This window comes from Macrobrachium rosenbergii, chromosome 10, assembly GCF_040412425.1.
Source record: "Macrobrachium rosenbergii isolate ZJJX-2024 chromosome 10, ASM4041242v1, whole genome shotgun sequence".
NCBI lineage: Eukaryota > Metazoa > Arthropoda > Malacostraca > Decapoda > Palaemonidae > Macrobrachium > Macrobrachium rosenbergii.
The window spans coordinates 25,467,154-25,491,450 of record NC_089750.1 but is presented as its reverse complement, the minus strand read 5'-3'; the positions used below and the strand labels follow the sequence as shown (position 1 = coordinate 25,491,450).

Sequence of the window (24,297 nt, the reverse complement as noted above, 5' to 3'; positions counted from 1 at the left end):
AGACTGTTGTGGGATTTTTCATACCACTATATTAAAAGTTAAAATTATTGTTGAATTCATGTTTTCATGAAGAAGTAATTACATAAAGCAAATTATTGAGTAATTTTTGTCATCAGCAGTTAAATAATCACGGTCATGGCAACGTTCAAACTTAGTGCCATCACGACATATGTCTATAAATAGAACAGAAGTAGAGGTCTGTCATTGGCTAGCAGATCTCCATGGCAACCAGCCAGCCAATCAGGTTTTAGGTGTATTCTGTCTGAGAAAGAACGTTTGCTCAGAGAAGCTGACGAAGACATAAGTGCGTGTGTTTTGAATACAAAACGTAGTTTTTAATAGTGTATGTATTTTACTGGTTACATGAAGAATAGAATGAATTCCTTCTTATTACTTTGAGTACAAAACTGTTGGTTCAGAGATTCTTCAGCAACAAAATATATATAAAATTTTTCTTGCTTCAGAAGATATTTACTAAAGTTGCGTTGACATACCCTTAAAACAAAATTCTTCTCTTTCATCTCTAAAGGATAGAATTACAATGCATAGAGGGAACTGGCAATTCTCTCTCTCTCTCTCTCATGTCATTTGCCACGTAAACACAAGTATTGTTCAGTAACTTCGCTTTTGTCTTCGTAAAGTTTACCTTTGTCATGTCTTTTCTTTCCTAAAAGCATACAAAGCATCATACTGTAGCTATCAGTCGGGCAGCAGATAGGTAAAACTGTTAATGCTCAGTGATTGGCTACGATACTTCCTACCGTTCCAGACAATAGCGTTTCTTAATGACAGTACGTAGCGTGCGCAAGTTAAATTGGTTACAAATCAAAAGCATTTCAGTTCAGTACAGTATAAATACAGAAAAGTATATATAAAATAAAAATATAAATGAAAAGTTTTTTATTTACCTTTGGTACATAAAAAGGAAAACGGTACGCAACAAGCAGAGGAACAGTAACTATCTTAAATCGTGGTGGAACACTACGTATTTTAAATCAGCTGACCCTCTTCGGTGTCCCACTTATCCGATATCAGGATTAATGAGGTCTGGCTTAATGAGGGTCGACTGTACATCCACTTTAAGGTCTTTCCAATGACCCTTGGTTGCAGTCTGGGATACATCAACAGACTGAACCGAGGAGGCGACTGCTAATGGGCAGACCCTACCAACCTCCCTTAGGCTACCAGTTTGACTCCTCCCAGGTGCTGGGGAGTATGCCAGGGACCTTGGCCTAGGAGAATCAGCGAGCCAAATAAGACACTTCTCCATTAACACTGCATTTGCACTGGGCATCACTGGGTGCTCTGAATCACCTTTGTTATCCACAAGCACCTTAACTGAAGAAGCTAATTGCGCAATCAATTCAACAATTAATTCAAATCTCATGTCAGTCTTTGACTCAAGGGTAGGGGTGGGGATTGGAAATGTGAGAGCCGGGTAAAGGAGAGATTTGAACAGGTAGAGGGGTTAGAACAGAATTCACAGAAATTACAGGAGTATTCATATCTGATTTCATTGACAAATTCTGGCTAGCTAGTGACTTATTAAGTTCTCTAGCGGTCGCTTTCCCTTTCTTGTCCCTAGTTAAGTTTCTTTAAATGGAAATCTAAGGTTTTCCATTTTTTCAAGTCTCTATTGACATATTCTCAGCACCTCAAGTCAACAGAGTATGTCTGTCCCCTACACTCAGTACAAAATGTATGAGTCATACGATTCCTTTGTCAGCCGTGTATTTCAGCCTTTTCTGTAATACCTAAAGCTAGAAACACTAGTGTCAAACATTATGAAAATCCAAAAGTCTAAAAAACGGGAAAAAAGGTCATAATCTGGTGATAAGGTCTCACCTATCATTAACTAAATATGCCATGAGGATAGCAAAAGAATACTTCACCAATTGATGATGAAAGAATAACCTGCAAAGCAAGAATTCCAAAATTCTAGCTGCTGCCAACCACTGGACTTCAGACATCAGCCGGCAGAAACAAACTGAACTCTTTGTTTAGTTGTTCCTCTCATTCCTCTGAAAGTGGGTGGGGCATGTCACCTACTCTCCCCAAAAAATAATGCGACCCACCAATTTCAAAATTTTAAGCTGCCAAACAAGTGAAACTAATAGCTATGTAATAACTTGGTAAGTTACTTATATAAAATCATAATGCAACTGCCATGATTTTATCACATTAACCAATATAAATTATTCTAGGAATGAATAAGTAAGAAAAATACTGAATAGTGAAAATAATGGTCATACCTAGTTTTGCATATTCACTCCATAGGTTAAACTATTTTATTTTACCAGCAATGTAAAGGAACACCAATTTTTCATTGATAACCTAAAAAAAACTATAAACCAGTGCATCTGTATTGTATAAAAAATGACAAATTTTGAAAGTAAGTAATTTGTATTTTTCCTAACATACAAACCTGAGATCTTTACATAGGAATTACGTTCAGTGCAAGCTGAATCAGGCTATTCTACACAACAAGGTTGTTCGGTAATTGAACTACTGGTGGGAGAGGTGAGGGGGTACCCTCACCACCTCCCTTCGCTGAGACACGTATCCACTTGCCTTATAGCCCAGGTAAGCAGAATGAGGGGTGGCTAGAGGTGGGCAGTTTATGTAAAGACCTCAAGTTTGTATGTTAGGATATATACAAATTACTATCAAAATTTTTAATTTGTTCCTAAACGAATACAAACCATGTGTCTTACGTAGGAAAACTTACTGCTTGATGGGAGGATCTGAGTAGACTTCCTAACCGACTAGAGGTTTGCCTCACCTAGGACTTTTTCCTAGTCGTGCAATGTCGAACAGAGAAAACAGTTCCATGCCTCTGATCAGGGGAACAAATGTGCTCGGCTGTCAGAATTCTGGGCTTTTCAAAGTAATGAGTGTGAAAGGCTTGCAAGACTGTTGTGTCAGAGGCAATAAAGATAAGTAACCGGTTAGTTTTATTGCCCAGTCCTCTCTCCTCTTGCTACAGAGAGGGCAGGATTAGATCATAACCATGAAAAAAAAGAAAGGCTGATCACTCACCTGCATTCTGTGTCCATCCAGCATATGACAGTTTGATGACCTATCCTCTGCCCGCAAGAGAGGAGAGGTACCAGAAGGAGAAAGGCAGGAGGCCAGTCACACACACACACACACACACACACACACACACACACACACACTCTTTCACTTCTATTACTGTACATCTTAGACTGGATGCTATCCCTGTCCCACCAGGGGAACTGGATGAGCTACACCATTTGTTGATCAGCTACCAAAAAACCTGAGTAAAAGGAGTCCAAAAGCCTCTGGGCAATGTTCCTTGGGTAAAAGGAGGTGAAAGTCGTCTGACGTGACCACTTTCCTGCTCTAAGCACCTGGTATACCAGTTGGTTCTTCCTGAACACGAGGGAGGGCACAATGCCCCTAACTTTGTGAGCTCTGGGCCAGAATGTACTCGAGTCCTCCTCATTTGATGTTGAGCACGCCCTTTTGATAGTCTCACGAAGCCAGAAAGATATTGTGTTTTTGGACACCTCTTTCTTGGTCTCACCAGTGCTAACAAACAGGTAGCGCCGCAGTACCCTAACTGGACAAAGTGGTATCTCTTCTGGTTCATTACCTACTAAGTCCTGTAGGATCAAGAAAGACTCAAAACTGGCGTCAGGAGACGATGGATTCTGAGTCTTCGCTATGAATTCTGGTATATGTTCAAATGAAACAGATCCCCATCTCCTCGAGTGCTTAACATTATATAGAAGACCATGAAGTTCACCTACTCTCTCCACCGATGCTAGGGCAGGCAGAGATACAGTCTTGAGGGTCAGATCCCTGTCTAACGACTCTTGTGGAGGCTCATAAGGTGCACGAGTGAGGGGGCCTGAGTTCCCTAAGAGAGCAAGACTTTTTGAAGCTCCTCATCAGCATGGACAGCTCCCATGAGGAAGAGAGATCTATGTCTTTTAGGCAGAGGACTAAGCCCAGGGTCTATAGCCTTAAATTGCTGAGAAAGAGAGATGCTTCTCTCGGCGAAGGAAGATGAGAAAGTCCACTACCTGCTGAACAGTAGCTCCGAATGGATAGCAGAGCCAGCAGGTCTGGGTACCACTTGGCATGTGGCCATTTGGGAGCCACTAGGGTTATTCTGAGATCCGTGGTGATCATTACCCTGTTAAGTGTAATTCCCGTGTCACACATTGGCAATTCAAGACCGCAACCATCGTAATGGCTAGGTTTGGTGACCAATCGGCATCAGTTGCGGGCCTCGGGCCTGAAAAAAAAAAAGAAAAATCAGCTGATTACGACACCATACGTAATGAACATTTACCACAGCAGTGCTCACGTTGAGATGAAATTACGAAACGCGTGGTCGTACGTGCCAACTGCTGATGATTCAGGCCACATCCACATTTAACGATTTTAACATGACAGCGACGTCTGTGAAGGCATGACGATTTATGCCCGAATTAGTTATGTCTCGCGCCATCAGACGCAACAGCAACATCATGTGTCATGAAATTGCCTTTTCGTAATAACCTTGAAAATGTACTAGGAGAATTTACACTAGCATTATTAGAGAACAGTTACAAGAAGAACTTTATTTTTTATTATTGTGTGAACAATAACAAAAAGGAAAAAAAGGGAGCCAAAATACACTACCGCGCATCCCCACTGCGCACGCTGCAGGGCTGCCAAGTACATGGCATATGTCATACTAGATGGCGCATGTTGACATTGCTAGTTACGTCTGACGTATTCAAATGCTGACACCGTCTCGTCACCAGTGATGACATTACGACACAGTCGGGTCATGTGGCATGACATGGCGACTTTTGACAGTCACCATGACTCGACAGCGTAAGTGCTGTGCAGCCTTGCACATCCGCCATCACTTGGCGGACGTCATCAAACTCGGCGATGCAGTTATGAATCATGCCAATTGATGCCGATTTGGTCGTACCAAGAGCATTACCCCATCTTAATGAGCAAATTACGATGGTTGCAGTCTTGAATCACCAATGTGTGACACGGGCATACATGTCGAGATTGTTCTATGGGTGCTGAAAGGTATCATCCGCTGCAGCCCAAGGATCCAGGACATTTGAACAAACACTGGCAACTTCCTGTTATGCCGAGTTGCAAAGAGGTCTATAACTGGTTATCCCCAAAGACTGAACAATCTTTCTACAACATCCGGGTGTAGGGACCATCCTGTTCCTATCACTTGACACTGGCAGCCACTACATTCTTTTGCACGGAATGTATCTGGCTGACAACTCCACTGAGTGGGCTACTGCCCACTTGTGCACTTGCACGTCAACTGATGAAGCTGAAGAGACACTAATCCTTCTTGCTTATTGATGTATGCCACTACAGTGGTATTGTTGCTCATGAGTACCACGGAGTGCCCCATTAATCGATCCTGGAACTCCTGGAGAGCTAGAAAGGCTGCCTTGAACTCCAGGAACTCAAGATGTTGATGTGCAAGTGTTTGTTGTTCTGATTCCACACACCTGAGATTAGTAACTCCTCTGGGTGTGCACCCCATCCCTCCCTTGAGATGTTCAAAAACAGAAGCATCTCGGGATGGGGAGTGTGAAGCTGGACTTCTATTATGAGGTTCCTGTCGACTAGCCACCAGGCTAGGTCCTGTCTCGCTTATCTCGAGAGAGGAATGGGAAGGGAAGGTGGATCCCTTGCTTGACATCAGAACTCCTTCATTCTCCACTGGAAGAAGTGAAGGTGTTGTCCATGAGGGACCAGTTACTCCAAAGATGAAAGGTGACCAAGAACAACTTGCCACATTTGAGTTGGTTGTCCTGTTGAGACAGGAATAATTGTGCTGTCTCCTTAGACTTGCTGATGCATGAGTTTGAGGGGAAAGACTTTCACTGCTGCCTTATCTATCAACATGCCCAGGAACTTTATCCTCTGTTTGGGTATCCCAGGAACTTTATCCTCTGCTTGGGTAAGAGGTCTGACTTCTTGAGCTTTATCGCAATGTCTAGGTTGCAACACAATTCGAGGAGGCGATCTCTGTCCTGGAGCAATCAAATGAGAGTTTGTCAGAACTAGCCAATCGTAAAGATATCTAAGAAGACGTATCCGGTGTGAATGGCCCAGGTCAAAAAAAGGGTGAACACTCGCGAACACCTGGGGAGCGGCTGGTAGTCCAAAGCAAAGTGCCCTGAACTGATACACTGTCCCATTGAGGATAAAGCAAAGGTACTTGCGAGAGGACTGATGGATGGGTATCTGGAAATGTGCATTCTGCAGATCCATCGTAAGCATGAAGTCAGACTCCCTGATGGCTGCCAGCAATGACTGAGTTGTTTCCACTTTGAATCAAATCTGGCAAATGAAACAGTTCAAGGCTGATAGGTCTATGACCAGTCTCCATCCCCCTGATACTTTCTCTACAAGAAAGATCATGTTGTAAAAACCTGGAGATTGGTCTGTCATAACTTCCACAGCGCCCTTACCCTGCATTGCCTTCACTTCGTTCTGTTGAGCGAGGTCCTTCAGCAAGACGGGAACTCGTCTGTAGAGTGACCGGAATAAGTTCTTGGACGAGGCAAAAGTTTCTCAGTACGTGACAAATAAACTTTGAGAGCTCTAACCGGACACAACAGCATTTCGGATGTGTCACCTCTACAAAATCATCCAATGATGAAACTTTAAATGATCTAGGAAGAGGATTCATTTCAGATTCAGACTTTGCAACAAGTTCTGGCAAGTAAAAAGAAAGATATTCTATCCCGAAAAGCATACCATCCTAGCCACTGCCTGAATCTCACCAATTCTTCTTGCTGTAGCCAGAGCAACTAAAAATAACACCTTCTTGGTTAACTCTCTTAAGAATAACAACTCCAAAGGTTCGAAAGATGAAGAGCTCAACAGTCTCAAAACAGCCACTAGATCCCACGAGCGACCCCGAAGCAGAAAAACTGGACATTATATTCTAAAAGATCTTAATAGATCATGCAAAATTCTACTGGTCGAAAGCTCAGGCAGGTGAAACCTGAACGCGCTACTGAGCATTAACCTATATCCTGCAATCGTAAAATATGACAAGTTCTTTTCCTTCCTTAAAAACAAGAGGAAATCTGCCACTTTCGCAACCGATGGAGGTGAAATGCTATGCCCCTCTTTTTGGCACCAACTACGGTACATAGCCCACCTAGTCTGGTATAGTTTCCTAGTTGATCTTCTCAGACCGAGACAGTTGGAGAGCCACTGCCTTAGAGAGTCCTGAATGAAGGGCTGCTCGCTGGACAGTCTCCAGGCAGCTAGCTTCAGCACGCAGAGGTTCTGATGGAAGTACAGTAAACCCCCCGTATTCGCGTTCTCATGATTCGCGGACTCATGTATTCACGGATTTCTCTTTGGAACATATCTACCCATTATTTGCAAAAAATTCGCCCATTAGCGGTATTTTTCACTGAGAAATATTCACTAAATACTGTATTTTCATCTCATTTTCATGACTAAATGCACTTTTTGTGATAAAACTTATTAAAATACTCAGGTAATGCTCCAGTTAAGATAATTCACCTTATGATAATTCGATTTTGCAATAGGGTAAGCAATTAATACCGATACGACAATATTATTTATAAAATATTTTTAAATTTTGCACAGGCGCAGGCAGCAGCGTAATCAGGCAGTGAGAGACCAAATTACAATAGGCAACTTTTTCTCCATCTCTTTACCCCATCTTCTAGTTAAAAAAGTAAAAGAGAATGATAAAAGTATTGTTAGTAACCTTATACTCTTGCGTAAATGCATACAGCCATAAACAACCGACCAAGAAACTGTTGTTTTGCTTATAACCAAATCAGATAACAACACTGTTTACCTGGTATTTCAACCATTGTACAGTAATAAACAATTACCGTATGTTATGGCACAAATGACGTTAAGTAGAATAGGACTGAAATATTTTTACATTAAACCCCTATTCGGTATGGATAAAAGATTGGCAAGGAAATACACTGTTAAATTTAAGTTGTAAGTTGTAGCTGAAACTGAGAAAACAATGTTCAAGCTGCTAATGACTATACTGTAAATTATCGTGCACCAGCAACATGGATGAAACTCGAACGTGATTAAAATAGGAGAGAAAGTATTTTAATCAAAACTGCTGGGCATGAAAGAACACATTACTGTTATTTTTACGCCAATAAATGATAAATATGTAAAGCTTGTATTATGACGAAATCAAGTGAAAATAGCGAACAGAATCTTGAATTTTTTTTACACAAAACAAACGTCCTCAAACGGCCATCGTCATCTACTAATGAAAATAATAGATAAAATAATTTCACTAGGAGACGTATTTTAGCTATATTTTGACACTGCAATTACGCTGTCGCTAAACATAGCCACTACACTAGGACTGAAAAAACTGAGGGCTTCCTTTACAGCCTTGATTTTCCCGAAGATTTATTGACTCCTCTCGTTCCCGAACACCCCCAGAGGCCCGAGGCCTGGGTTTCCTCCAAGGTTGTTCCCCAACCTTGATCTGAGGCATCTGTGTACAGATGAATGTCGGGAAGAGGGGAGTCAATAGACCTTCCCAGTGTCAGATGCACTTCTTCTGACCACCACAGACGAACCAACAGGCAAGAATCACTCCCGACTATAACTGCGTTCTCGTTGTGGAAGTCCCAGCGATTCCTGAGACACACCTGAAAGAGGGCATCCAGAGATGAGATCCTGGAATTAAAAGAGAGAGAGAGACATTCTCCTAAGAAGCTTCTCCAAGCTGGTACTGGCCATTCCCTGCTGGATGGGACCCTTCTACCTGCTGAAGGACTGACTGGATCCTCTCCAGGGTTGTGAAAACCCTCAAAGGAAGAAAGAATCCTCCGACCCGAATAGGTTAAAAATTCCATAAGGATTCCCTCGTTCTTACTAGCAGGAGGCAAGGATCAACTAATTGTCTAGATACCTTAACACTCTGTATCCTTGATGATGCATAATTGCCGACACCGGAGACATGAGTTCAAAGCAACCACGTTCATCATACAGCTACGTCATCATCCTTGAACAAGAATTAGCTAAGGCTAATGGTGTTCTAAGCAATCCCTCTTATGAACATCCGGATACTGAGGGGAAGATGACCAAGACAGAAATTTCGACTTTCCTACTCCAAACGTCGTAGACGAAGCCAGAGCATTCGCCTGGTGAGTCAGACCCCTCGAGATAAATTTAGTAGGCTGCCAACAGCCACGGATCTGAAGGGACATAGCCGTCACTCTTTAGAACCCCGTTACAGCAAACCTGACATCATCCAGAGAGAGTGCCCAAAGAGCCTCAGTCTGATTGCGCAACACATCCTCCAAACACCTGCTTCCCTAAGAGAAGTCCCTATGAGCCGAGGCGATGCCGGAGACTTAGACAGGATTGCCTCAACCGATTCGTTGAATGGCAACCTGACACCTGCCGAAGGGTTACCTCGAACTGTGTAAATCGTCCTACGCGGAGAGAGAAGAGAAGAGTGCTGTCTATTAGAAGCCACTACCGATGCTAAACGAACTTCCGTCTACTCCAAAGCCTGTCTAACCCGATCGAACCAAACCAGCCAATGTGAAAAAGAGGCAGGAGCTGGCTTAGTGTCACAAAAAGCCTCAAAAAAAAAAAAAAAAAAAAAAAAAAAAGACTGAACTGACTAAACCGGGAGGTCCAGAGCTCTTGCTTGAGGGTACGAAGAAATAACATACTCAAGCATGCATCCGTAATCGTTACTGCTGGCAAGAGGACATTCTAAGTCTCCCAGAATCTCCTGCACCTCCAGATAAGAATCCTGTTCTGCAATGTCCAAAAGGTTTAAGACAGACAAAGGAAGTACACCTTAACGAGAATGCTGCGCACCCACACCTAATCGTGTACCCGGAGCTGAATCCGCACAGCTGAACCCGCCAGGAAGAAGAGAAGGCTGAACCGAGAAAAACCTGGAGCTGATTCCCCATTATTACCAAGGGGAAGATGAGTGAGAGTAGCCAAACCCACATTACTAAATCTGGGGGAGGATGCGCAAATGAAACCGCTTGCAGAGGGATGGAAGATGATGAAGAAGACGGGAGGGAAAATGAATGAGGTAGAAGCTACCCTTGGAGTTACCGCCGTGGAAAATGCAGACGATGAAAGCCGCGGACCACACGAAGAAGGTACCGCAAGCCCTGCCAAAAACTGCAGAGCACAAACCCGAACTGGAAGCGACAGGCAAACCCTGTGAAATACCTGAAACTACCGGAACAGCCGACTGAAGCAGAAGCAAGGGGTTGCACATACCCGAAGGGATGGAACATGAGACGCCTGCGGCCAAAATCTGCCGAAACTGCGTTTTCACCTGTCCGGAAGCTCCTCCTACTGGAGAAGACACAACTGAGGAAGGAAAGACGGGAGGCATAGGAATAGCAGACGCATAAAAAAGAAGTTACCTGAGAGGAGGAAAACCAAAGTCGAAGAAGGAGGGGAAAACGGAAGATGTGGAAGCTGCAGGAAAGACCGGAGCAGAAGAAGAGGCCGAAGAAGAGACTGAAAAGGGAGCAACAGAGAATGTGGGAGCAGGAGATGAAGCGACAGATAACCCAAAGGAAAACTTAGAATGAAAAGGACAGAAGATACACCGAATCTGCCACCCCTCAATAATCCTGAAACATATCCGACATGAATTCTGGACACTACTGTGTCACATACTCTCTAATGTTAGAGAAAACATTAAAAAAAAAATAACCTCTCACCATAGGTCTGTACCCGTTGAAAAACCCAGCAATCCGCCTTATATTCCGCCACATCCAATTACAAGTCCCGCAAACTACTTTAGAAGCCGAAAGGACACACCAGAATCCGCCTTACTAGATGGAGGAGTAGAAAACACAGGGAAGGGGGAACTACAGTAGGATATTCAGAAACAGTCGGAAGTGAGTTAGGAGCAAAAGCAGGATTCTGCAGCACCATAACTGAAACATTGACTTGAGACTGAGCCAGATCGAAAAGAAGCGATGAAGGAAAAACTCTTGCCAGAGCACAAAAACCACTCGAACCCGAAACCGGAACCCGTCTAGGAGAACGACTCTGCACCCTTAATACCTTCTCCTCACTACCAAACCCAAACCTATCCTCCTTTATCACACCTAGATCTTGATCCTGACTAACATTATCAACATTAAATTTACCAATACTACAAGGGAGTTTGGAGGGGGGGGGGATCCTTCACTGCCTGCTCCACGCCGAGGGGGACGGCAGACCCTACCCACTCGGAGGCTTGTGGTTCTGCCATTACCCTCAGCACCTGTTAGGGCTGGTTCTGGAACAGGCAGGGAAGCTGAAAAGGAAGAAGGATTAGACATCCTAACACTACTTCTATCCCTATCTGAGAAATGTTGAAGAAGACTAGCTATTAAATTTTCCATACTACAGTACTTGCAATCCTATCCTCTATCTGTTTGACTACTTCTGAACTCGCTAAATCCATCAGCTTATCTGTAGCAGAAGCCTGAGACACTGAGGCAACGGGAATCTGACCGACATCTGCCACCCTTACTAGCCAAAGACTTGCAATGACGAATGTAATCCTCCATCTCTTGTTCCTTCCAATGGGAATATTCATCGCAATGAGTCTGGACATCACATTTTAACCTTCCTACATACCTGACAGAATGTCTATTGTGTCTCAAGGTACTCGTCCGTCTCTGGCAGGAAGAAGCAGCCATGAGCTCCAGCATCCACAGTCGTAGGGGCAGTCGAGGTCGACGTCGAAGCCGAAGGTGTGGTAGTAGAAGGTGGAAGAGTCCATGATGACCAATCGAGACTGGGAACCAGCGAGTCCAATTCTAAAAGATGTTCCACATCAAAGATATCCAGAAAAACAAGGAGAAGAAACCAGTAAATACAATCCAAGTCTTCACCAGAGGTCCAAAATACAAAGAGAAGTCGGGCAATAGGATTAAAACCTCACACTGCAGAAGGAAACAACCTTCCAGCAGCGTGAACAAAAAGCAATTGATGAAAATGGGGCGTGCCGGCACACACCTGTGTCACCGTTGCCAACCGTTTGTTATGGTAGCTCAAGTGACAGATTTTACCTTCAGTGTTGGCAATGCTGGCTGTTAAAATTCCCACTATAGTGGGACGGGTAACTGAGAGTTGTTTGGGCTAGTGGGATTAAGGGCTAATTCAGGTGTTCAGGGAGTGCATTACAATATGTAGTTTTATATATACTTACCACATAAATACATAGCTATAGTTTCTACTTTACGCGGCAGCTCAAAATTCTAAATTCACGGTAGTGCTCTTTTGTTTTGGGTGTAGGTAGACTGTCCTGCCCACTTTCGGGAAGAACAGGTACAACACAGCTAAAGAGCTCAATTTGTTTATGCTCTATGTCCATGAGAGGGGAGGAGGGAGAGCTCTGATCATGTAATTATTTGGAAAGTATTATAAATATGTCATTTTTATATAAGTAATTTGCCAAATAATTACACAGATGAATCCCACATTCATTGGAGGTGGGATGAATGTACACATACTAAACCCCCCCAAAAAAAAACTCTATGGAGAAGAATTTGGAATAGAAAATTAGCCAGCATGGTGAAATGTTTGTTGCAAACTTACCTGGTGAGGTAGCAACGGCAGACGGGTACTGCCTCTGGCCAAAGCTCCGCTCAGCCTGTAGCGGCGTGGCAGTAGAGCCAAGGGTAGCCTCTATTTGAGTGGGTGGTTTGCAACATAGGAGGTTATCGCAGGTTGCCAAAGCTTATAATCCAAAAAGGACACGTAAATAATGTGTATAAGCCCTTGCCCTGGGCGCAGTACAACAGAAAACAACAACCAGATAACATATAACCTACACCACCACAAAATTTTAATCAAAACCATAAAAAACACAGATTGGTGACACTCACAACTCAGTGTTCACCAGACTTCCCAAGAAGTGCAACTATCCTTATTCAAGGAGAGTGGATAGAAGAAAAGGAAGGCGTTCCTCCTATCCTTGATTCCCCAATACCATGCCACCTGCGAAGAACGGACCTAAAGTACTGCATTTTTCATATACCGTTTCAACATCCCATAGGTAGAACATGGCAAACATTGACTTGCATTCTTGGACAATGGACGGCTGGGGTCTTTCACGGAACACCAAAGATTTCAGGAAGAATCTCTAAGACTTTTGGTTCTTTCTAGATATACTCGTACGGCCCTTACAGGACAGAGGACTTTCTCTTGATTGGATAGGCCAAGTACTTCAGACAGGCTCTGGATTGAAAAGGAACATGGCCAAGGGTTAGTCGGGTCCTCATTCCTGGCCAAGAAGCCCAAAATCAGCAAGTATACAACGTTGCCTTGAGAAAAGCCTACCCTTTTATTCATGGCAGTTCACTAGCTCTCCTAGCTGTAGCTAAGGCCACCAAGAATAAGGTCTTCTTCATTAGCTTCATAAGTGGGGATGATTCCAAAGGTTCAAACAGCAGTCCTGACAGCCATTTAAGGATAACGGATAAGTTCAAGCAACTTCTGAATGTTTTTCTTGTTTACTAGTACTAAAAAACTTTATTAAATCGCCAAAATCTTGAATTGAAGACAGGTCCACTCCTCTATGTTTGAATACAGAACTCAACATCACTCTGTAATCCTTGACGGTAGATGGTGCTAGTCCTTTCGAGGTTCTAAGATATAACAGAAAATCTGCGATCTGGGCTACAGATGTCAGAGAAGAGGAGATATGGATATTCCGCTCTCGGCACCACTTCCAAAAGACTGTCCACTTGGCTTGGTAGACTGCAGCATCCGTCGCCCATGCCTGCAGATCTGGAGCAGGGGAACAGTACAGAGGAAGACAATGGTTCCTCGACGTCGCAAACAGGTCTGTGGACGGCTTTCCCCACAGCTTCCACAGGTTGGTGCACACCTGTGGATTGAGTGTCCACTCTGTTGGTAGAACCTGCTTGCCACGACTCAATTCGTCTGCCAGGACATTCACTCTCTTGTGAATGAAGCGGGTCACCACTCAGGTCTCATTGCTTAGTGCCCACAGAAGAAAATCCTTGGTCGCTTTGTAGATCAAAAAGGAATGAGTCCCTCCTTGGTTCTTGATGTAAGCCAGGGCAGTCATGCTGTCCGAATGGACCGCCACTGTCTTGCTGAAAGTCTGCGTTGCAAAATACTACAGTGCAAGATGAACTGCCTTTAATTCTCTTACATTGATGTAGAGGTTCCTTTTGGTTGGAGACCACGTTCCTGAAACTTCCATGCTGCTGGGAAGAGCCCTACAACTCAGATCCAAAGCGTCTGAGTATAACGTTAGGTTGGGGCTCATTGGAGACAGACTTTCCTGTCGCAAATCTGTCCTTCACCAGCCACCAACGAAGGTCCTCTTTGACCTCAGGGTTGATATTCAAGACGAACGAATCCGGGAATGACTTCCTTTGCAAATTGGCCTTAAGGTAAAATTGCAGCACCCTTGTGTGCAGCCTGCCCAATGGAACAAATTTCTCTATGGAAGAGAGGGTTCTCAGAAGACTAATCCATGCGTTGGCTGAGCAGGAGGGACGAGATATGAAGTCTTGGACTTTTCTGAAAAATTTTGGATCCTTTGCTGAGATGGAAAGCCCGAAAACTTAGAGAGTCTATCACTATCCCCAAATATAGAATAGACTGAGTTGGAACTAGCTGAGAATTCTTGAAATTTATTGAAGGTCCTATATCTTGAGCAAGTCAAAGTGTTTTCTGAAGGTCCTCTGTGCGCTGAGATCTTGAGGGGGAGCGTAGGAGCCAGTAGTCGAGGTACAGAGAGATGTTTATCCCCATGAGATGTAACCATTTTGCTAGGGGGGGCAAGTACTCGAGTAAAAACTTGAGGAACCGTTGAAAGGCCAAAGCACAGTACCCGAAACTGGAAGATTCTATCCTGGAACATGAATCTCAGATACTTCCTGGAATCCAGGTGAACTGGAACGTGGAAGTACGCATCTTGCGTGTTGATTGTGACCATCCAGTCTCCCTGGTGGAAGGCTGACAATACTGACTGGCTCATATCCATTTTGAACTTCGTTGTTTGAACAAAGAAGTTCAGGGCACTGACGTCCAGGACAGGTCTCCATCCTCTCGATGACTTGGGAACCATGAAGAGGCGGTTGTAGAACCCCTCCGTGTCTACATCCTCGACTACTTCCATGGCTTTCTTCTCGAGTAGAGCTGACACTTCCTGAGATAGGGCCGAAAACCTCTCTGATCCTACTGAGTAGGCCATTAAGCTGATGGGAGAGATTGCTAAGGGAGGTTCCTCAATGAAACAGATTGCATAGCCCTCTTTCAAGACCTTCAGTACCCACGGCTCTCCATTCCTGTTCTTCCACTCGGTCCAACAATGAAGAAGTCTTGCTCCCACTGGAACATAGAGGACAGATAACTCACTTTTGAGGTGCTGACTTGGTGACAGGTTTCTGGACGGGTCTGGAGGTTTGGAGGTTGGATTTAGGTCGGGTCTGAAATCGACCTCTGTTACTTCAAAAGGGCTGTTGTTGCAAAGGCGAAGACGTCCTAGCCGATGTGGTAGTTGCAGTGGCTCGTGCTGGGAACCTAGGCCTCTTGATGGACTGAGCGAGAAGGTCCTGTGTCGATTTCTTCTGGAGCTCTGCTGATACATGTTCTAAGGTGTCCTGCAGGAATAAACTGTTCTTGTCTAGGGGAGCAAAAAGAAGAGAAGAATGCTGAGATGGGGTGACTCCCTTCGCAGTAAACAAGCACCACAAATCTCATTTCTTCAGAACTCCTGTGGCGAAGATGGTCGCCAACTCTCTGACTGCTCTATCAGCACAAGCCAGGACTCCCAACCAGTCCGATGCCAAGTTTTCTTGAAGAGTTGTACAGTCTTCTATCTTCTCAGTGAGAGCCCCAACAGTCCAATCCAGAAAACTGAAGACCTCAATGACTTTAAAAATATCTTTAATAAGATGGTCCAGCTCTGATGCAGTAAAGAGAATTCGGGCCGAGGAGAAAGCAGAGTGACGCGAAGCATCTATGATACCAGAAAAGTCCTCTTGAGAGGAGGCAGAAACTCCCATGGACAACCCTTCTCCAGTTGCATACGACAGATACTTCTGCCGTAACAATCGAGAGGGAGGCGTAAAGAAAACCGCTTTCCCGACATCTCTCTTTTCTGGCAACCAGTCATCAATATGGGCATGTTGTCGCATCAAGAAGGTCAATCCTGGAGACGAAGGGATAGCTGGAGAGAAGAACGAAGGGTAGCAGATCAGGAAATACTGGAGCAGCGCAGAACAGTTTGATGCAGGTTGTTCCTCTTCTAATGGTTCCTCGGCAGAGGTAACAGGTGATCTTGGTGGGTTCATGGGTTCTTGAACTACAGGAGCTGGTTTCTGAAGAAGACTCAGAAATTTGTCTAGTTGGAGTTGAAGAGGCGCCAACGAAGGGTCTTGGACAACTGAAGAAAACTCACCTGAAGTACAGGCAGTCCCCAGTTAACGGGGGGCTCGGTTAATGGCGATGCAGTTTTATGGGGCTTGTCTAGCAATGAAAATTGGCAATTTTTGGGGCTGAAAATTGCCGATTTCCGCTTATTGGCGCCAATAATTGGGTATTGGCGCCAATACATACCCAACATAGGCGCTAATAACCGAAAATCAGCACTTTTCGGCGTCGATAAGCCCAAAAATCACCGAAAAAGCTCCGGAAATCGCAGATTTTCGGTTATCATCACACCCCCGGAACGGAATCCCCGCCGATAACTGAGGACTGCCTATATCAGGTATTGGAAGCTCTACTTGAGGGACAGCATACTTGCTGGAAGGTGGATGAACATCAAAGGAAGCGCCCACAGACACTGGACGCTTGGACACTGGGAGCCCACTCACTGTCGGAGCAGACAGAGAACATTTCGAAGCCGCTGCACTCTTAGCGAACACTGGGCGCCCAAATGACGGGCGCTCGGCTCCAGGGAGCTCGGAGATTTGATGTCCAAATGCTAGACGTTCATACACAGGATCTTCTAATTCATAATGATCAGATACTGGGCACCCATGAACTGGAAACGTAGACACTGAATGCTCATGCAATGGGCACTCAACACACAGTGCACTTATGCGATGGGCGCTTGGACACAGGGCTCTCAAAAGAGGAGAGCTCAGACACTGAACGATCCTCTAGTGGTCGCTCATGCACAACACTTTCAGACTATGGATACTCGGACACTTTGCGCTGATGGATGGGACTGGCATACACTCTTTTGGGGTCGGAATGCACATTAGACATGAATGGGCACGAGAATCTTTCACTGGCGACTCCCAAAAACTACACAAAGGGAGAGTGCTATGTTCCCTCTCTAAAGCTCGCTTATCAGACGGGGGTGAATCAAGTTCCAACAAAGCGCCCAGCCTTTTCAATGGCCTTAAAACTTTCATAAAACAACCACTGCGCTTACTGGGCCTGAGAGAGTCCAAATCACTAGACGACAGGGCACGAACATCCATATGGACGCCTTTCCAATGGCGGTCCTCCGCAACCTGGGATTGGCGGACAACAGGCTCGGATGAGGCAACGACTGTTCGTGGGTAAATGCCACCGACCTCCATTGGACTTCCAGTTTGCTTCCTCCCATGTTTGCAAGGGGAGTTCAGCAGGGACCTTGGTCAAGGATCATCAGTGGGACAAACAGCCACCCCCTCCACTGACACTTCACTCGACACTACACTATTAAATTTGTCCATTAGGACCTTCACAGAGTTCCCAATCTGGGAAACAGTATTAACAAGTAAATTCAATTTTTGATCTACCCGTGCTTCTAAGCTGGCAATGGCATTGGGTTCAGCAGAATGAGAGCTAGGTACAGGAGTGACAGGAAAAGCTGAAGGACTGTAAATGGGAGAAAAAGCTGTCACAGGTGTTGAAGGGATAGGCATAACATCAATATCATCCCTTGAAGAATGACCTACACTAGCAGAAGCCTTTGCTTCTGCCCTACCTGTAGCTTTTCTAATTTGGTCACGTTGCAATTTGTCTAAGTGTGTCTGTAAAGTCTTCCATTTACCCTTCTCCCAGCCTTTACACTCGTCACAATTCAATTCAGGAGAACAAATTTGTTCCTTACAAGTACAACAAATGGTATGTGAGTCATATTTTGCAGACATGATTCTAGTTTTGCAGCCTTTGCTGCAGTACCTAATGCTAGACAAACTAGAGTCAGACATAACGGTCAAAACTCCAACTGAATAAGTCACAATCAAAGAAGTATCCAAAGTTCTAGCTACACTAGATAGCTGTGCTACCAAAATCAAAGAGTACTTCACCAAAGACGATCTCTGACCATCCAGCGAAAAAACGAAACAAGAGCTGCTAATAACTGGTGTTCAGTCATTAACCAGCAGAAACAAATTGAGCTCTTTAGCTACATTGTACCTATTCTTCCCCGATAGTGGGCGGGGCAGCATACCTATACCCAAAACAAAAGAGCGCTACTGCGAATTTCGAATTTTGAGCTGCCGTGTAAAGTAGAAACTATAGCTATGTAATTATTTGGTAAGTTACTTATATAAAACAAGTTTTTAAGGTGTGAGAGCTCCGTCAAACTGAACATGATCTTCGCTGAAGCAAAGACAGATCTACGAGAGGAATCGATAACAATAACACCAAAGGCTTTCTTGGCAGAAGAAGAAAGTACTAACTTGGGTAGTCTCGAAGACTCGGAAGACTGTGACTCACCAAGAAAAGTCGACGCCAGCGAAGAAGGAGCTGCAGGCGAAAAGCAATTTGGGAAGTTAGCAAGAAGATACCTTAGCAGCGATGCATAAGCTGAAGGACGAGCATCTTGAGCAACAACTTCTTCTTCCTCGTCTGAGGATACAGGAGACAAAGCCAAGTCTGTATGCTGGGGGGTTGACAGAGCCTTCTTCAACAGGCTCAAAATACTGTTGAGCTTGCTTTGAATCAGGTCTACTTGCTAGAAGAGGGTAAAGCCTGAGGGACGGAAGTTCGAGACAAAGAAGAATGCCCAACTGCTCGGGGAATAATAACATCTGAACGAATCAAAGAGTTGGCAGCATAAGCATGGTGATGCTCTGGCCCCAATGGAAGATCAGGCGCTAAAGGAAGCTCGGGCACCACTGGGCCCTTCATCTTAGTTAGCGATCCATAAATCAAAGAGTGGATGGGCGGAGACGGGCGCTCTGTGACATTCTAGAGAAGACAGCGCTCTGATGCAGCAGCATGAGAAGGAGCCAACGAGTGCTGAGATGATTTCAGGTGCTCGGAAGAAACTGGGCATTTGGCAGTCAAGGGAGCTTCCAACAGCGCAGGGCGCTCAGGAGCCAGAGGAGTCTAGGGTACAAGAGGACGCATAGAGGAAGACGCCTTAGGCGAAGAGCACTTACGAGAAGCAAGATACTTGGAAGCTACTCTCTGACTCTCTACCAAGGGAGGAACAGAAGGAAAACATTCCGGACTGTCCCAATGACTGCAAACAGGTTCCTTGAATTTCTTACACGGTACTGGAGGAGAATGAGACACATCACCAGCACGCCTTTTGCCTTTTCAAAGGGCATGATTCATCCACAAAATGCCATTGGCATCTTGGAGAAGAATCATCTGAGCTAGATGAAAGACATGTATGTCCAGGGATAAACACCTTTCCGGTGGCACTTGGCTGCAACCTGGGATTCAACAACGGGTTCAACTGAGGGGGCGACTACCCGTGGGCAGACCCCACCAACCTCCCTTAGGCTACCAGTTTGACTCCTCCCAGGTTTAGGGGAGTATGACATTGATCTTTGCCTAGGAGAATTGGCAGAACGGGCAGCCACCTCCTCCACCAAAACATCACTGACACTAGGCGCAATCAGGCACTCTATCAACACTGCACTGGCACTAGGAGTAACAGGGAGCTCTGAACCACTCTTATTGTCCACAAGGACTTTAACCAAAGAGGATAATTGAGCAATAGATTCAACAATCATTTTGAACCTTTTATCAATTTTACACTCAAGGCTGGCAATGGTGTTGGGTTTGGAAGCGAGAGAGCCAGGTAAAGGAGCGGGTTGCATAGCAGAACTGGGCACGGGATCAACAGAAATAACAGGAACGTCAATCTCAATGTCAGCATTATCAATATCATGATCAACAGGAGATCCCTGACTAGCTAAAGACTTACTAATCCATCTGGCTGTTGCTTTTCTCTTTGTATCTCTAGCCAGTTTGTTTAAATGAGACCTTAAAGTCGTGCACTTCTTACTGTCCCAGTCTACACATTCATTACATCATAAGGCTTCTGAACAAATTTGTCCCCTACAATCCGTGCAGATAGAATGTGAATTGTAAGATTCCTTAGTCAAACACGTATTACAGCCTTTACTGCAATACCTAAAGCTAGTCGAACTTGAGTCTGACACTTGGAAAAAACAAGTCAACTAAAGTCACAATTGTTACATGGGCAAAGTCGTTATAAAGAGAATCACAATAAAGGTAAAAAAAACAGTCTAACTCTATCTAATAATGCCGAAAGGCTATCAAAGCAAGAATACTTCACCAAATATGATGAGAAATCAATAGGAAAGACAAATTCCAAAATCAGAGCTAATGCTAAAAGCTGGTGTACAGCCAATAGCCGCCAGAAACGAATTGAATACGTTTGCTAGTTGTTCCTCTCTTACCCCAAAAGTGGGTGGAGGTTAGTCACCTAGCCAAACAAAATAGCAAGAACTGCAAATTTCAAAATTTTTAGCTGCCAGTTAATAGAACTATAGCAATGTAATTACTTGGAAAGTTACTTATATAAAACTTCGTTTTTTGGACTAAGTAGTTCAGGGCGCTTACATCCAGGACAGGTCTCCAACCTCCCGATGACTTGGGAACTAATAATAAATGGTTGTAAAACCCTCTGAGGATAAGTCTTCCACCACCTCTATCGCTCTTTTCTTGGGAAAGCTGAAACCTTTGAGAGGACCAAAAACCTCTCTGAGCCTTCTGAGTGCGCCTTCAAGACGATGGGAGAAGATGTCAAAGGAGGTCTCTCCTTGAAGGGAATCAAATACCCTTCTTTGAGTACTTGTAGTACCCATGGTTCCACAGATCTGGCTTCCCACTTCTTCCAAAATTGAAAGAATCTGGCACCCACTGCGGTACAGAGGACCAGATCCTCACTTGCTAGACAGGTCTTGAAGAAGATTTCTTACTAACTGGTCAGACAGATCTAGGGTTCGAGCGTGGACTTAATTGTGCTCTTACCTCTTCCGCCTTGAAAGGGCCAAGGTTGAAGGGGAGAGAAAGGTCTAGGGTTGAAAGAAACGGCAGAAGAACGGTTTGAGTCCTTCAGTCGTTTGGCCGATTGAGCCAGAAGGTCATGAGTTGCTTTCTTTTGGAGCTCCGTTGCTACCAGCTCCACCGTATCTCGTGGGAAAAGACTGTTCTTATCCAATGGCGCAAAAAGAAGAGATCTCTGTGAAGGAGTCACTCCTTTAGTGGTGAAGGAGCACCACAACTCCCTTTTCTTGAGCATGCTGGTTGAAAAGGGTGCAGCTAATTCCTGTGCCCCATTTCTTATAGCCTTACCAGCGCAGGAACTACCCCGAGCAAATCTACTGCAAGTTGTCTTGTAGTGAAGATCAATCCTCGATTTTCTTCGTCAAGGCTCCTACCATCTAGTCAGGGAAACTGAAAATTTCAAAAATCTTATAAGTGTTCTACACTAATCGGTCGAGTTCTGTTGATGAAAACATGATCTTGGCCGAATCAAAAGCCGATCTGCATGTAGGATCAATCAGGCCAGAGAAGTCCCCTTGAGAGGAGGCAGACTCCCAAGGAAGGAGCCTCCCCGGTCACATAAAAAACATATCTTCTCTTTAGACAGGCGAGAAGGAGGGGAACAAAAGACAGCCTTGCCTAACTCCTTCTTTTCGGGCAACCTAGAGTCAATGCCTGCCAAAGCCTTCTTAGACGAGATGGATGCAAGCCATCTTAAGGAGCTTAATAGCTCCAACGGGTTGGAGCCCCCATCTAAGTAACATGTCCTACTAGCATAGGTTAAGTTAAGTTAGATTAGTATAGTTCCTTTTATAATAGGTTTCCTTAGCCAATCCCTTCTTGAACATATGGTTCCCTAATGACTTGCACATGCGCGGAACCATTCCACAACAACAACATGACTGTCCGGTCTTTCTCCCAATGATTTCCCCCACCCAAAACCCCGTGTTCCCACAGGGTCCCCAACCATGTTGGATAGATATATGAGGTTAATAATAATTGACCAACAATAAACACCACCACCTCATTCATCAGCGACACTAAAAGTATGGGAAAAATCAATTTCAAAGGTAATAGTCCATGCAGAGATATTCTATAGTTTTACCTGGGCTAATGCCTAAAGTGCAACGCATTGGGTGCACTGATCGCACTAACCCCCTAAGGAGGTAAAACTCCCGGTAAAATTTTATAAGTTGCCAATAAGACTCTGGCCGGTCATCTTTGCATGAAAAACCATTTTAGGTTTTTCATGCAAAAAAATGGCTAGGAAATGATAGGGCATTAAAAGAACATAAAATACCAACCTAACGTAACCTAGGGATGTTTACTGGTTACAATTTTGCCATATTAGCTATGGAGGGGGGTGTGGGGCCAGTATCGTCTCACCTAATAAGTCGTAATTTGATTAGGCTAATTTTTTATTTATCATTTGCGCACCATAGTTTATGGCGTTCAAAATAACAAGAATGAAGAGCTCTTCTCAAAATTGTAAGTTCAGTTTCATATCGTGTATTGGCAACTTATAAAATAATACCACGCTCCCACCCTATGGCTACAAAAGTCATGGCATCCTACCTTAAGTTGGTAAGGCAAGGTTTGGTTAACTTACGTAATGTCAGGTTAAAATGCATCCCTAATTTCACCAATACTCGTTCCTCAACCACACCCAATATCGCAGCTCTCCCACTGTCTTCCCAATCCTTATTATGCGTAGGCCTGGAGGCGGGCGTGTTTCTAGGGTTGGTAAGTGGTAGCCTAACCTACCGTAGGCATCCATGACGTCAAGCCTCAAAAGTCAATGATGCCGGCCAGACTAATTTGAGGAACGTTGAAGAATATTCGCGTAATGTAATGTCACTCACCCCTTCCAAAAAACTTCCATCGATCGATACTGGAGTGTCGGCTGCCATTATTCTTATTAATCCTTTTAAATAAGAAGGCTTCAATTTGGTCGAAGTTGACAGCAGTCTTCACTCCCAACTCATGCAAACGCCAATGCCTGCAATAGTCAGTAGTAGTAGTAGTAGTAAGGCTCCGCCTTTCAAATGACCCCCAAGCTGGTTCAAGTCGTCCTAGCACGTGTTAGCTCTTGAAAAAAATGTATATTTTCAGTTTCTTCCCTCGACAGATCTGTGAAAAGTAAAATTGCTGTTAACTCCACCCTTATCTTCCTGATAGGGCTGCTGCATGAAAGTGAATCTATCTCTAATATTACAGCACACTGGGCAATACAGGTAAAGAAAAAATAATGCTCTAGATTACCATTTACCTCATCAAAATGTCAAGACTTGGTTTCTTCCCCCTTAAACTTTTTCCTATCATTCAGCGGTAGCACGTTCTGCCTAGATTTGCCAATCAGCACTGTCTTTCCGGTAATCGTACCCAGATTTTTCCTCTTACTTTTTTTAATTATCTATAGATATTCAGTGTTAAATTTTCATTTATTTATCTTTCCCATGCCTTTCTGTCCCAGTCATTATGGTTTCTTTCATTTGTTTTCTTTAATCTATTCAATGTTTTGCATAAATTTAAATCTAATTCCTCAATAAACTCTCTAATTTGCAAAATCCAAGGAGCTTTCTTATCTTCATACTGGTTCAAAGTTACATATCATCGGGAAGACTATTCCAATTGCCGTTGACTGATAAAGCAGCTATTCTTCATATCCCCTGGGAGGCTAGATGAAGCTCCTGTTTCGGATCCTGAAGTATTACCTTGGTGCTTTCAGTATTACTCTGTAAACTTGGTTAACTAATTTCTAAGTCCTTCCAGTCACCACTCTGCAAAAATTTTTAGTTATGGTTGAGCTGGCCATGTTTGCCTCATTTTTTGCTTTGAAATATCTTCATGTGTTCTCTGAATCAGTCTTTCGAATGAGTAACTGTAACACCTAGATATCTTAAGTACTTGATTATTCTTACTCCGTCAATGTTCACCGCGTGTTTTCTACGTCATCTATACTGTATAAACAGTTGAATATTAATATATTTCTTTTATCTTCACTTATTTTGACGCAACATCCGCTAACTATGTTTATACATCCGC

General features: G+C 44.0%; 1 protein-coding gene across 2 annotated transcripts in view; it reads right to left on the bottom strand.

Moving 5' to 3' along the window:
* Rtca (RNA 3'-terminal phosphate cyclase) overlaps nt 1-23,434 on the bottom strand; it is a 170,648-nt gene extending 147,214 nt beyond the window's left edge. The window contains exon 1 of one of the 2 annotated variants that reach the window (XR_010854267.1): nt 23,115-23,434. Coding sequence is in view for 1 of the 2 variants with exons in the window: in XM_067110031.1 (XP_066966132.1) it covers nt 23,115-23,162 (48 nt within the window). In the remaining variant the exon portion in view is untranslated. The remainder of the gene's footprint in view (nt 1-23,114) is intronic. The other variant, XM_067110031.1, reaches the window with a different exon arrangement.
* Nucleotides 23,435-24,297: the final 863 nt, after the last annotated feature.